We start from the raw sequence: 13,303 nt of genomic DNA on the forward strand, positions 1-13,303 counted from the left end.
GTGGAATGTTTCGTGGTCTTTTATGGTTAGAGATTATTACCCGGTGTGAAGGTTTTGTACATTTCTGTTAAAATTAGAGCTTGGGCAAATTGCCATGTAAAAAGCATAAGCAGTTCCAAAATTCCAGATGTTTTCTTGACGCAATTGCAGGGCAAATTGACAGCAAGCACAGTTGGCCAGATTGTTGGACTCCAGTCAGATGAGATCAAGCAAATAGTGTCAGAATATGCTGAAAAGGTAAGTGTATTACCTGATTGTGTTTGATTTATCAAGTTGTGTTTAATAGCTTGTTAATTTAGGCCTTAAGTTTTGAACTTAATTTCCATCATTTTCTTGAAACTGCACTGTTTCATATATAATGTGGTTAGCACAGTCAGGATTCGGGAAAGTATTTCAATGAGATTTAAACATGCACAAGCTTTTGGTGTGTTAGTACCTGTTTCTGGATTGTGTTTGGTTTTAAGCATGTGATTAAATGTTTTAGTAAGTAAAGAAGGGCCTATGTTGATATTTGTTCAAATAAAAGGCCTACACTCTTAATGCATTTTAAAGTGTTCAGTGTTAAGCACAGAAGTTCTGTGGTCCTGCTCAGAGAAAAATCTAGGCCTTCTCCACTCAGATTTTCAGACTTTGGGATCTTCTTGTGCTGGGCTCCAATTCTCAGTCATGTCCTGGGTCTCTAGTTCTGAATTTAGTATCAAAACCAAAGCTTTGTTGCTTTCAGAAGTCAAGGCAATTAAATGTGCCTATTAGCTCCATTTATTGTGTTCAACTGTGATTGTTTTTACAGTAATGTGAAAAGAAAATCTGGCTCTTCAAGCAATTAATACATACAATACATCACTGCCAGATATGAGTTATAGGTTGCTCTTATTTGTCCAATAGTCTTCTCATATTTCTTCGTTTTTGTTGACACATGAGGTATGGAGCTTTCCCATTTGGGAGATAAACCCTATAACTCAACAAAGTCTATCGCAAATTCTTGGCCTTTCTTTATTAAAAGGGATTGGAAGAACAGAAGCCCAAGGGTCATATTTCAATGTTACATTTCTTCTGTTCTGAGAGAAGCCAGCAGGACCTTGACTATTATAGTAGAACAATGATTAATACTCTGGAAAATAAGAACTGATTCATGTCAAACCAAAAATATATTGCTTTTCAGATCTATTAGATGTGGCCAACAAAAAAAAATTCTGTGTGCATGCGTACACCCAGAAAAAAGAGTTAAGGATGTTATCAGTTTATTGAAGCATCAGCAGTGTTTGGATATATAGAATTCCAATAGTTTTAATCCCTTCTAACTAAACATAGTTTAAAGAACACAGCAGTGCTTATTTGTCTACCAGAGTCTTCATAGATTCTCCATTGAAGATAGTTGGCAAAGAAAATTCTAGCTCTGATGTTGCCATGTACCAAGACCTTCCTTACAAGGTGGCATTTTCGCAGAAGGTCAATGCATACACTTTTCTGCATTTGCCTCTTTCTGCTGCTGTGTTAACTTGCTTGGTAAACTGGGAGGAAGATTTTAGTGGTACCCCACTTCCTAAAAATCCTGGCATAAAATTTACATGGCTTTTTTCTGTCTGCTTAATCACCAGTTTTCTAAGGCCAATTATTCAAAGTAGTTTTGATTTTACTGTGTTAGAAAATTTACAAGTATAGTCATAGATCACAAGTGGTTTTGCTAGGAGTAGAACAGGAGGAAAAGTATAATGAGGGAATGCTAAAACTAAAGAAGTGCTGTCTCAAAATTACCTCCTTCGAAAATGCCTGAAGGAGAATCCTCTTCAACAGTTTTAAATGTAGTTTGTGAGTTGCTTCTACCTTAGGAAGTTGACTCAGAATATTTTTGGACTTCAAGAGTCCTACATTGGAGAATACTGTGCATGCCACACAGCCAGTTGAAGTAGCATACAATAAGCATTTCTGTCATTTAGTATGTTTAGGGGTTGTATTTTCGTTCAAGGATAATACTAAATTGGATATTTTTGTATTTCTTTAGTTTGAGGAAACCCTCAAAGATAAAGTGAGATGCAAAGGGTTCCTGAGCCTCAAGAAAGTGGCAAGGAAAGTTGTCAGCAAATTACATTGAAATGACTGGAAAGATTTACTTTGAACTTTACTGAAAACAGATTTGAACTGTTCTAAGGCTGGAGACTTTTTTTTTTTTTTTTTCCCAGTGGGCTTTAGACAGTGGACTTCCAATTGAGGCAGTTATGATGGAGATAGAGACAGATCTAAACCTCTAAAATCTATTTGCCAGTGGGAGGTGGTTGAACATGAAGAGATAAACAGAATTATTTACTGCTACAAAGTTTGTGGCTTTGTACAGAGACTCTTCTGTTGTTATTTGGTTGTATTTTGTTTTTAAGAATGTAAAGTTCTGTAATGATTGAATTCTTTACAATTATAGGAAAGTTTATAGCACTAATGTGTGTGGGAGAATCTCATTACAAGGAATAACATTAATTGCATATATTTCCTTCCTCCTTCCCATCTAAAACTTTTACATGTGAACAGCAGGAGGCAGGATCTTAAAGTCTAGAATTAGCCATTTATTTTACCTAGCATTTTTTGAGCTGACATAGATAAGCGGTCTTCATGCATAATTAATATGGTGTTTTAACTTCTGTCATGGGAAATGAGGATACTGTTGTTTATCTTGTTTATTTGAATGGGCTGTATCTTTTTAGGGCAATTGATTGCCCTAAAGTTGCAGGGCATGCAGAAGAATGCAGAAGTGAGTCTATACCTGTTGGTGGTAGGGATAGTGTGTGCTAACAAAGTTGAAGGATGTATCCATGTATCCTTTTTTGTCATGTGTAATTTAAGTTCTTGTTTTAAGATAGAGTATCAAATTAAGAATCTTAAAAAGTCAGACACTAGTGCTCAGTTACAGCTTTCCTAAATTATGTTCAAAAGGCAACTACTGTTTTAGTCTAGTAACAGACCAGGTAACAACAGTATTTTCAAAAGCAAAGTAGCTTCTATAATTTGTGCTTTCTTCCTTCTCTGCTGAAAGATGCATTTTTCTGCACAAATTGGAACCCAGTTCCTTAGTAACCTTAAAGCTGTAGTGTTGCTGAAGAGCAGATCCTTAGCCCACTTTGCATGAGGCTTAACCCTAGCTTTTTCATTTGCAGACCATAAGGATTTTTCTGCAGAAACCTCTGTATTATAGTGATGGTTATTTCCCATTTTCAAGAAGTAAGCTGTAACAGTCTGCTTCTTGAGACATGACCTTTTCTTTATGCCAAAGCTGTACTGTATGGATTGTAACTATTTTTGCAAGATCAGTCTTGGGCTGATTTAGCTCATGTTTCTTTCTCTTGCATTTCCAGTTTTCTTGATTTGCATATTGTGCATATTAGATAGGCTAAATGTATGGTGAGCAGGATGGGGTCTTAGATTGCACAACGTGATGAGGGAATGTGATTTGGCTAAATAATGAGAGGAATAAGTACATCCGAGTGTGTATTTGTTGAATAGTTCTGTGTCAACAGGTGTTGCTGAGAGGCATTTTTCCTTTCCTAACAAATGCAAAGGAAGTTTGTGAATTGCTGGGTTAAGATGTCAGAATTAGTCTTTTCTTTCTGTGGATGTAAAAGTGTAATAAATCATGAAGCTGCTCCTCAATATGAATAACATAGTAAATGGAGAAGAGGAAGACAGGTTTTGCCTCTTACTATCATTTAAAATTAAGCTGTTAAGGAAGCATCTGCTTACCTATCTGCCTCGAGTGGATATCAGGAGCAAATGTGAGTGAGGAGCATTTCATTCTTCTTGAACCATTTTTGCTGATTATACATTGTACTGCTTGTCAACATTTGGTAAATATTCAAAAAGCACTTAGTATTGAAGTCTTTGTCAGACTCTGCAAATTAGCACCTGGAGTACTTGCAAATTAACCATTTTTCTAACAAAATACTAGAAAATGGATTAACTGGAAAAAGAAGTCTGAGTGCATGAAGCACATTACCAGATCAGATGGATGTATTTAAGTGAGGACTTCCAAAAGACAGAAACAATGTTTAGGCAAATAATCACTTGACATCTAGCTATCACTAATTTTTAATCATTCTTTTGTCTACCACAAATACACAATTTCTATTATGAATGCTATTCCTGGTAAAGAAGGTTTCTGTCAGTTTTCCTTTCACAGTTCAGAGAGAACAGGATCCAGATGGTTGTCTTCATTATGTATTTATGAGACACTTTCTTGGCAATGTATGCTGGATTGGGTAGTTTTCAAAGACTGGTGTCAACAGTAGACACATGCACACCAAAAAAAAGAAACCACTTAGAGTGGTAAATGTATCTACCATGCTGAGTATGTCATTGTCATACAGCATAAAGATACGTCCAAGCCAGTATTTCAGATCTAAATACACAATTTTTCAAGTTCTAGATCTATTTACTGAGGTATGGAGCAACATACCCCATCTGATACAAGAGGTTCAGTAAATACCGCTGTGTAAGGAGTTTTTTCGGCATGTTTGTAATTTTTTTCTGTTTAAGAACTGAGTATTCCAGGTTTAACTGTAATGCTGATGTGAAAAATTTATTTCTTCTAGTTTACTGTAGTATTTTCCACCTGATGTAGGGTACCTGGCTTTACTTTTAGTTTACTTTACCTGTCACTTTTGGGATATAATTCAGTTGTTCAGCTACTTCCTTATCATGATGTGAGATAAAGTGATAAGTCATTCTTTATGTTGTATAGTGGGACACAGTTATCACAGTGTGGCACTTCCTGAGCTACTGAAGAAGCAAAGAGTAATGGTGTGAGGTCCATCAGGCTGTTGTTATTGTTTGTTTTAGCAATCTGAGCTTTCTGCTGAGGAGCGACCAGAAAGGCTTGGAGCTGCCCAGCAACACAGAAGGAAGGTGGCATCTCTGAATAAGCAGATTTTGCAAAAAAACAAACTCCTGGAAGAGGTAAGTATTGTGTGTGTAATGAAGAAGAAAATATTGATAAATGTAGTTGATCACAAAGTTTTTGCCATCCAGAAAAGATTTGCAAGCTGTCTTCTGTACCATCAGTTTGCCATGCTGAACATTCATTTCAGCATTTATGAATGTCTTGCTTGCACATTTATTATTAAGACAATGTGGCTGGGTTTATATTAGAGAATTGTATAGCTGTGTTTTTGAGAAGAGGGCCAGCTAACCAAATCATGCTGTCACTTTTTTCTTTTTCCTTCTTTTTTTTTTTTTTTTAATTTTTTTTTTGCGTACCTCTCTTGGTAAAAACCAGAGTATCTCCATTTGACTTGTTAGCTATGGTGTTGAATAAGCTGTTTTCACAGTTTCAAGGAACAATTTAGCAAGTTTCTCTAAAATATGCCACAGATTATTTTTATCGCTTCCTGTCCTTTATTATGAGCCAGCTTGTCTCACTGAGTAAGGTGAGCTTTTTTGCTTGCTTGCTTGCTTGTTTGGGGGTGTTTTTGCACAGTCACTACTTGGCTTACATCTTCACATTTGTTTTAGGGGGGTGGAAAGGCTCTTGAATTTGAACAGCAAGAACCACCATTCCTGTATTTCAACCTACTTATGCTATTGCTATTTAACCCAAGGAAAGTACAAGTGGGAAAGCTATTCCATTAATGAAATGCTGCTTTTAATTATGCGTACTGCTGTAATCAGCATGATGTCATCTTTAACTTGCAGAATCTGATGAAAACATACTGCATCAGAGTCAGTAATTTGCACAGGTTGCCAAAAACCTAATAGTACTTGAGGAGAAATTGTTGCTGATGACTTCTGTCAAGTACATCACTGCTTCAGCAGCTTTCATCTGGTTTTTCTTTTGTTTTGGTCTGCTCTTGTCAGTAATGTCTTAACCCCTTACATGTTAACTGTTTTTTCCTATTAAATGTTGGTGGTACAGGGGCTCTGAAAGATAGGTGTCTGTGTGGCACATTTTATGAGACAGTAGTATGTTCAGTCTTTCAAACAACAGCAGTAAAAGAATGGTAGCTTTGAAAGCCTTCCCTGCTATGCTATAACTATGGGAGCACTAGATTTTAAACCTTCCTGCTTAGCCACTTACTAGACCTGACTACTTTTTTATTTATTTTTAACATGAGAATGAAGTATTCTCTGACAGTGCAATAATACCTTTTATTTAAAAGATATTTATCCCTTCAAAACTCAAATCTCCTTTCAATAAAGCATATGCTGTGAACCCTTTTCTAAAGTCTGTGACTAACATTCAATACCCAGTTTAAATTAAGATATAGAAATAAAGCTTATGCACAAGAAATTGGAAAGACAAATTAATTGCCCATCCTGTTCTTTGTTTCTCTTTTTTTTTTTTAAACTTTAATAAAAAGCTTCATGAAAAGCCAGTGCACGTTCTTCTTAATTTATTTTGCATTAAAAAATACTTTGAAAGGGTAGAGTATGACAGTATTTTAAGTGGCAAGTATTAGAATGCATTTCTTTTCAACATGCTGAACTAGTTTCATTAAACTGATGCATTTCTGCTTATGTTGCCCTTTGGCATGCCCCATCTGTTCAAAACCAGCATTTTTTCCTAGTCAATAATGCTACAATTAGTGTTAACAATTAGTGAAGTAGAAACACAAATTACAGTATAAGATCTTTCAATTTCAAAAGTGGAGGAAAAGAGGATGTTCATTGTATCCTAAGTCATTGCAGTACGTTTCTGTCACACTTTAACTCTTATTTTAAAGACAAAAGCTATAAAACAACTACGTATGAAGGGAGATACAGATGTGCTGTGTGTATATTGTAGAATGGAGACAGATGAAGGCTCTCTCACAGCATCTGCTCTGAGCTAGCAGGTTGCAAACATGTTCCAGATAAGCCTTGTTTGTCATGAATGGCAATGGTTTAGCACTGCCCCATTATAAAAGGTGGCACATTTGCTCAGGTTTAAGGATGTTCTAGTTCAGTTCTACAGAATTTGGTTATGTCCACCAGCTTACATCCGTCTGCAGTTTGTCTGCAGGCAGTATGTAGACATACAGAAGGCATGCTTAGTTTGAATGTATACATGTATTAGAACACAACACCACAGCCTTTGCATTGTGAGAACAACTCATGTTCTTGGAGGCAGTTAGCTGAAGTTCAACTTTGGGGTGGGTAAGTTAAGCACAATTGTGTAGTAAGAGTAGCATTAGGAAACTGCAACAGCTAGCTCAGGTTTCAAACAATGAAAATGTGCACTAGCATAATTCTCCAGCTGTGCTGTTTCCTTGATCTTTCCAGCCTAGTTGAGCTGTAGGAGAGGCTGGTAAATGAGTGTCGTGGTTTAAGCCCAGCCGGCAACTTGGACCCACGCAGCCGCTCGCTCACTCCCCCCCTTTTCCTTCCTCCCCCTGCTCCCGGAGGGATGGGGAGGAGAATCGGAGGAATGTAACTCCCACGAGTTGAGATAACAGCTCTCCAGTAACGAAGGTATAATACAAACCACTACTGCTACCAATAATAATGATAAGAGGAATAACAAGGGAAAAGGACACAACCGCTCACCCCCCGCCGACCGATACCCAGCCCGACCCAAGCAGCGATCTGGGCCTTCCGGGTAACTCCCCCCAGTTTCTATACTGGACATGACGTGCTGTGGTATGGAATAGCCCTTTGGCCAGTTTGGGTCAGGTGTCCTGCCTCTGCTTCCTCCTGGCTTCTCCTCCTCTCTGGCAAAGCATGAGACTGAGAAAGTCCTTGCTCAGAGTAAACATTACTGAGCAACAACTAAAAACATCGGTGTTATCAGCATTGTTCCCAGACTGAAAGTCAAAAATACAGCACTGCACCAGCTACTAAGAAGGAGAAAAAATGACTGCTGTAGCTGAACCCAGGACAATGAGCTTAGCAGTTGTGGGTGGCTTTTGCAGCTGTTCTGTGCCATTGTCATCTGGAAAGCAGAAAAGCTCTTATATTCTAGAAAATTGTAGCATAGTGTGGCTACTGTATTAGTAATACCGAATATACTTGTAACTATGTATATGTTGAATGGGTTACATTTTCTTCCCTGGTGCAAGTAATTTCCCCTACCAGTTTCCCAGACATACAAATGCTGTTGGGGTAGGTTGGAAACACAGTCATAAACCACACAAAATTGGTAGGGTCCTGACTTCTTTACAGATCTGCTTTTAGCTGTCAAACAAACTTCACAATCCACAAAAGTATTTTCCAAATCTGTTAGCATACTATTTGTCATTTTAGTAGTTGAGGGCCCTTTAATTCTGTGTTGCTTATTTCCACTACACAACAGTCTCAGTGCTATGTGGTTTTGGATGGGGAAAAAAGTACTGACAGCTACAAGACAAATACAATCCTTTTATCACTTTAGTAAAGTAAAAAACTCCTGGCTGGGGTTTTGGGTTTTTTGTTTGTTTTGTTTTGTTGTGGTTTTTTTTTTAACCACTTGCCAAAGACAGCTTTTGAACTCAGTGATAATCAAGACCTCCCTTTTAAAAAATGATTGTGAAGTTCTAGCTTTAATACTGCAGTAAGTTTCAGCAAGAGTTCTTATAACAAATGTTCCTTTACCTTTGTGAGATATGGACTGCCGGCTTAAATTTACTTTCTCTCTCTACACACCCCACACACCCCCCCCCCAGTAGTTAGAATTCAGTCTCTTGGTGAATTATTGTTGAAAAATATGAAAAAGCTCTCTTTTTATAAATTCAGATGTGGAAAGGAATGAGTGTTGAGTCACAGCTCCATGTTGTGAATAGCAAACTAAACCACCATGAAAAGAAGTGGGAAAGAAAGCTAAATGTGCATTTTTTTGGTTTGCAGCACTTCTGGTCCCCTTTTAAGCCATGTCACATTTTTATTGTTACTATTTGCAATGTTATCTTAAATCATAAGGATCTTCTAAAATAACCTCTGTAAATTATTTGACAAGTGAAATATGCAGTGACATTTTGCTAACTGCCTTCATACTACACTTTCCACAATTACACAAAAGAAAATCATAAATGAGCTTTCTTATTGGTATGGACATGTCTGTGGTATGGTGCCATGGTACTTTTATGTAAGTCTCAAATCACCCTAACTTATCTGGAGGAGTACAGAATGGGGCTCTCCTAGCCTGGTATGAAACTGGGCCAGTGTAACCAGGCTAAATAGCCTTGAGCAATTTAGCATAGATTCTATCCAGTAAATTACCATTCTGTTGGCATCCAGACATCTAGAAAGTCAGGCTGAAAATTATTTCTGTTATTAATTAGATATTCAATCAGAGTTCTTGCAATCAAATGCTCTGAGGGTGGATGACAAGAAAAGACAGTGTGTTTGATGGTTAGTCTATTATTTAATAGACAACCATTATTAGCAGGTCAAATACTGCTGTTCGTTACAGGTGTAATTAGCATGATTTTTTTTTTTTTCTCAATAGCTGCAAGCTAAATGTACTGATCTGCAGGCAAAATGTACTGAAGCAAAAAAGACATTAACAGAGGTAATCTTTCTTTGTTTTTCTGTGTAGTGGTTCTAGCTGAATCATTTTTGAGAAGCTTTGTGTGTAGAGGGGTGTATTAAATGGAGATGTTTGACAAAGCATGAATCATTTCATGTCTAGAAGTGTATTTCAATTTATTATTAATTGCAACCCTTAGGTTAAGAGTTACAGTGAAAAGCTGGACAAGAAATTGGCAGCCTTAGAAACGATAGAATCCCAAGCAGATTCTAGGTAAGTTTCTTCCTTTGTGACCTTTGGAATTCTGAAAATTGATGGTTTGAAAATTAATTATTCAATGTTTCTTGCTTCATCAACCTAAACAAATAACTACAATTTAGAAATTAGTTTCCAGCTTGTTTTCCAAAGGCAGTAAAATATTACCATAGTATTCAGTTGGAATGAGAAGTGTTAATCTGTAGTTGAAAATAATTGTAGGTATTTAAAGCAGAAGAACCCTAGACACAGTTGATAAATAGATGAGACCTTCCTGATTTATTTCCTTCGTATTTGAAGGCTTCATCTCACATACATTAAACAGGAATCTCTCAAAACTTCCACAGTAACGAGGCCAGAACATAGCAAAACTATCAAAATACTCGATGTAATACTACATTTTTATTTTGACCTTGATTTGTCAGTGGTGATATTTGGGGTTTTAATCTACACAGGTTTTATTGGCAATTTATTTAGAACTAAGTTTGTTCGAATGTCTTTTAGTTTGCCATCTATTTAAATTAGAAACTGAAAATCTAATGTGGCTTACTGGATCTTCGAATTTTAGCGTATTACAGAGTCTGCGAGCACTGGTGGCCATGAATGAAAACCTAAAAAGCCAGGAGCAAGAGTTCAAAGCACATTGTAGGGTAAGTTTTAGTTTCTTAAGTAAGGATTCATTTAAAACTTTGTAAATAAGCATTATACTTCTTCCTGATTTGTTGTCTTGTTATGTGTCCCTGTCTGTCATCTGTCCCTGTCCCCTTCCCTCATTTACTGGTAGTTCTAGGTTTATATTGAATTCTGCCACCAGCTGGATTTGCAGAACTATGAACAGTTGCCCAGTTCTGCAGTATACCATATCTGCAACAAGGCTGATGTCCAAGAAGGATGGAACCAGATTAACCAGGACTTATCCCCTGCCCTGAGGCAGGGAGGTATAAGTAAGGCCGCTAAGCCATGTGAATTAGTGTGGCCTTCAATGTTCTGCTGCACCTGGACTCTTTAATACAGGACAGTTCCTAGACATAGAATGCCGTATCAGCCATATACTGGTCACAGCTGTGGCTTTTCTTGTTCCCATTGCCATCCTGCAATTCAGAGCAACTTGGGGTGGGTTGACAGAGAGCACTAAAATCTAAGTTTGAGTTTGGGCTGTGCTAAATACCCACCTGTGCTGTTCACACCGGAAATAGGTTGTCTCTTCTTGCATAATGCAGCCAACAGTGACCTGAGGAGAGGTAGACTGCCAAAGTGGAGGGCTTCATGAAGACCCCTAGCTTTGGAGCAACCCACCAAAAGTGACCAGACTGAGATGAAGTTGTTATAGTTTTCAGAGCACGTTTCAGTTTTACCACTTAATTGCTATGTTTTGCTGCCCTGTTTACTGCTGTGTTTATGGACTACCTAGAAACATGATCAGAGAGAATTGTTTTCATTTTCTTCTATTTGAACAATAGTGGATGGGATTTAATAGAATGCAAAGAAGTAAAAATAATGCCCAAAGGCATAGACTGATCATAAGAACCTTATTTTCCCATACATACTGCTTTGGAAAATACTAAAGGATTGTAATGGAAACTGCAAGTTTGTAATGGAAACTTGCAAGTAACTTTAGGTTCATTCATTTTTACAAATGTTGTATGTTGCAGTCCCATGTCATGCTGATGCTACTGTAATATTTCTTTGCTTCCTCAGTTCCTTTTTTCAGTGTCGCTCATTAGTTGTCTTACTTGCAAATATACTAGATCCAGCTAAGAAATAAATCTGTTCCTGTGTTTGATAAAAGCAGACAGTTTTATATAATGAGTAATAATGGATTCCTTACCCCTAGGCGGCAATGCTATTTAATCTTAAATTCAAATATAAAGTATGTGTCAGCTCATTAGAGGTATATGTTGTCAAGCTTCTTGCTCTCACCTGTTAAAAGGATAGGTCTCAGTTAAAAGCAACTTTTTTTTTTCTTGTTTTAAAGGAAGAAATGGAGAGACTTCAGCAAAGTATTGAGAATTTGAAAACTGAGGCAGTGGAAAATGGGGAGGAACAGGTAATAACAAATGTTTAAGGTTTTATTTTCAATTTGTGCTTTGAAATGTTGATTCAGGCCCTGATTACTTTCAGGGCATTCTTGTAAGTATTAAAGTATATGTCACATTGTCCGAAAAATTCTGTCCACCCTCCCCGCTGGTAAAGCCATAGTTCAGGCTAATAATCGTAGAAATACAGTAGACTGAAAATAGCTGTAGTAGTCTTCATTGTTCTTGCAGAATCCATGGGCTAACTTAGAGATGCTTTTGTGTCTTTAACTTCTTTATACTACCAGAGAAGAAAATATCTGGATGTTAAGAGCAGTGCGTATCTCTGACAAAAACAGGTCTTCCTCAGAAAGCATGCTTATTTTGGTTGATTTTTTTTTTTCCACCCCCCCTCTTAAATGTGGATTTGTTTGAAGGATGAAAGCACAAGTTTTCAGTGGCTCAGTACATTGCATGCCATGAGTAACTGTCAGAAATTAGGCTTTGACACAAGTGCATCCAGACTGATGCCAGTGAATAATGCACAGAAAAGGAAAAGCTTGAATGGCTTGTATTTTCAGTCATTAAACATTTGATATATTAATGCCTCTGAGATGAGGCAGGTTACGGGTAGAAAACAGATTTTCATGCTGTTCTTCTGAATACAGAATAAAAAATTAAAATGTAAACCTATATCTTAAATTTTTAAGCAAGAAAAAAATTATCTTTAAGTCCACAATCCAAGAAATTTGCAATACATGTCAGAGGGTTTATATTATGTCCTGGACCATGTTTGTCCTTAACTCCCCTGCTGAATCAGAGTATAAACATTCAGATAACGAGTACGGACAATCTTCTGATGCGTATCTTCATTTAACGTGTGACTGTTGTAAAGCAGTGGAAAAATTATTGATAAACCTTAGAAACTAAAATATCAAAGGCTTAAAAGCTAGCAAAATGCACTTGTTTACAGTAAAAGATGTCATGTTTTTAATGCAGATTATGAATCATTGTTTTAAAAAAAGAATAAGAGCAAATGGTGGTGTTGCTGTGGGAGCCATTAAATGGGAAGTAGACAAATACAGAAAACAAACCCAGTCTGCGCATTTTTGCATTGCAGCTCTCATGCTTCTGTAATTCACAATTGTTTTGGGTTCTTAAATTCTAGGAGCCGAATAAGGTTATAGAACAGCAGTACAAAACTGAGAAAGATAAGCTTCAAAAGATCCGTCTGTTATTGGTGAGTAACTCTGTAAATTTACTTGTATAAAATTACAAATACCTTGTAACTTCTAATATTACTTTTTGTTGGGTTTTTTCTGTTTTTAATTTTTTTTTTCGTATCACAAATCAATTACAAAAGAAATTGAGCCTCAGCCAACGCTTTTTTTAATTATTTGTTTAATAACAAAATATTGCTGGGGGGGCTTCATCCATTTTAAGAAGAGAACAAGAAGAGGCTTTGTTTTCTCCCCTCCTAACTTTCTATTCAGGCACGAAGAAACAGAGAAATAGCCATTTTGCAACGCAAGATTGATGAAGTACCCAGCCGAGCTGAGCTAACACAGTATCAGAAGAGATTTATTGAACTTTACAGTCAGGGTATGTATATCAAGCAGGAACATCCTGCTGA

The 13,303-nt window shown here is 37.0% G+C and overlaps 1 protein-coding gene across 1 annotated transcript in view; it reads left to right on the forward strand.

The window, feature by feature from the left end:
- Positions 1-13,303, forward strand: part of CCDC93 (coiled-coil domain containing 93) — a gene marked incomplete at both ends in the record, with an annotated part of 38,178 nt that overhangs the window by 21,659 nt on the left and 3,216 nt on the right. Inside the window, 8 exons of the mRNA XM_010012501.1 lie at positions 151-237; positions 4,822-4,938; positions 9,380-9,442; positions 9,600-9,673; positions 10,224-10,305; positions 11,631-11,702; positions 12,839-12,910; positions 13,164-13,272. Of these exons, the coding sequence (XP_010010803.1) occupies positions 151-237; positions 4,822-4,938; positions 9,380-9,442; positions 9,600-9,673; positions 10,224-10,305; positions 11,631-11,702; positions 12,839-12,910; positions 13,164-13,272 (676 nt within the window). The remainder of the gene's footprint in view (positions 1-150; positions 238-4,821; positions 4,939-9,379; positions 9,443-9,599; positions 9,674-10,223; positions 10,306-11,630; positions 11,703-12,838; positions 12,911-13,163; positions 13,273-13,303) is intronic.

Source organism: Nestor notabilis, unplaced genomic scaffold (assembly GCF_000696875.1).
Source record: "Nestor notabilis isolate BGI_N333 unplaced genomic scaffold, ASM69687v1 scaffold7544, whole genome shotgun sequence".
NCBI classification, from domain to species: domain Eukaryota; kingdom Metazoa; phylum Chordata; class Aves; order Psittaciformes; family Psittacidae; genus Nestor; species Nestor notabilis.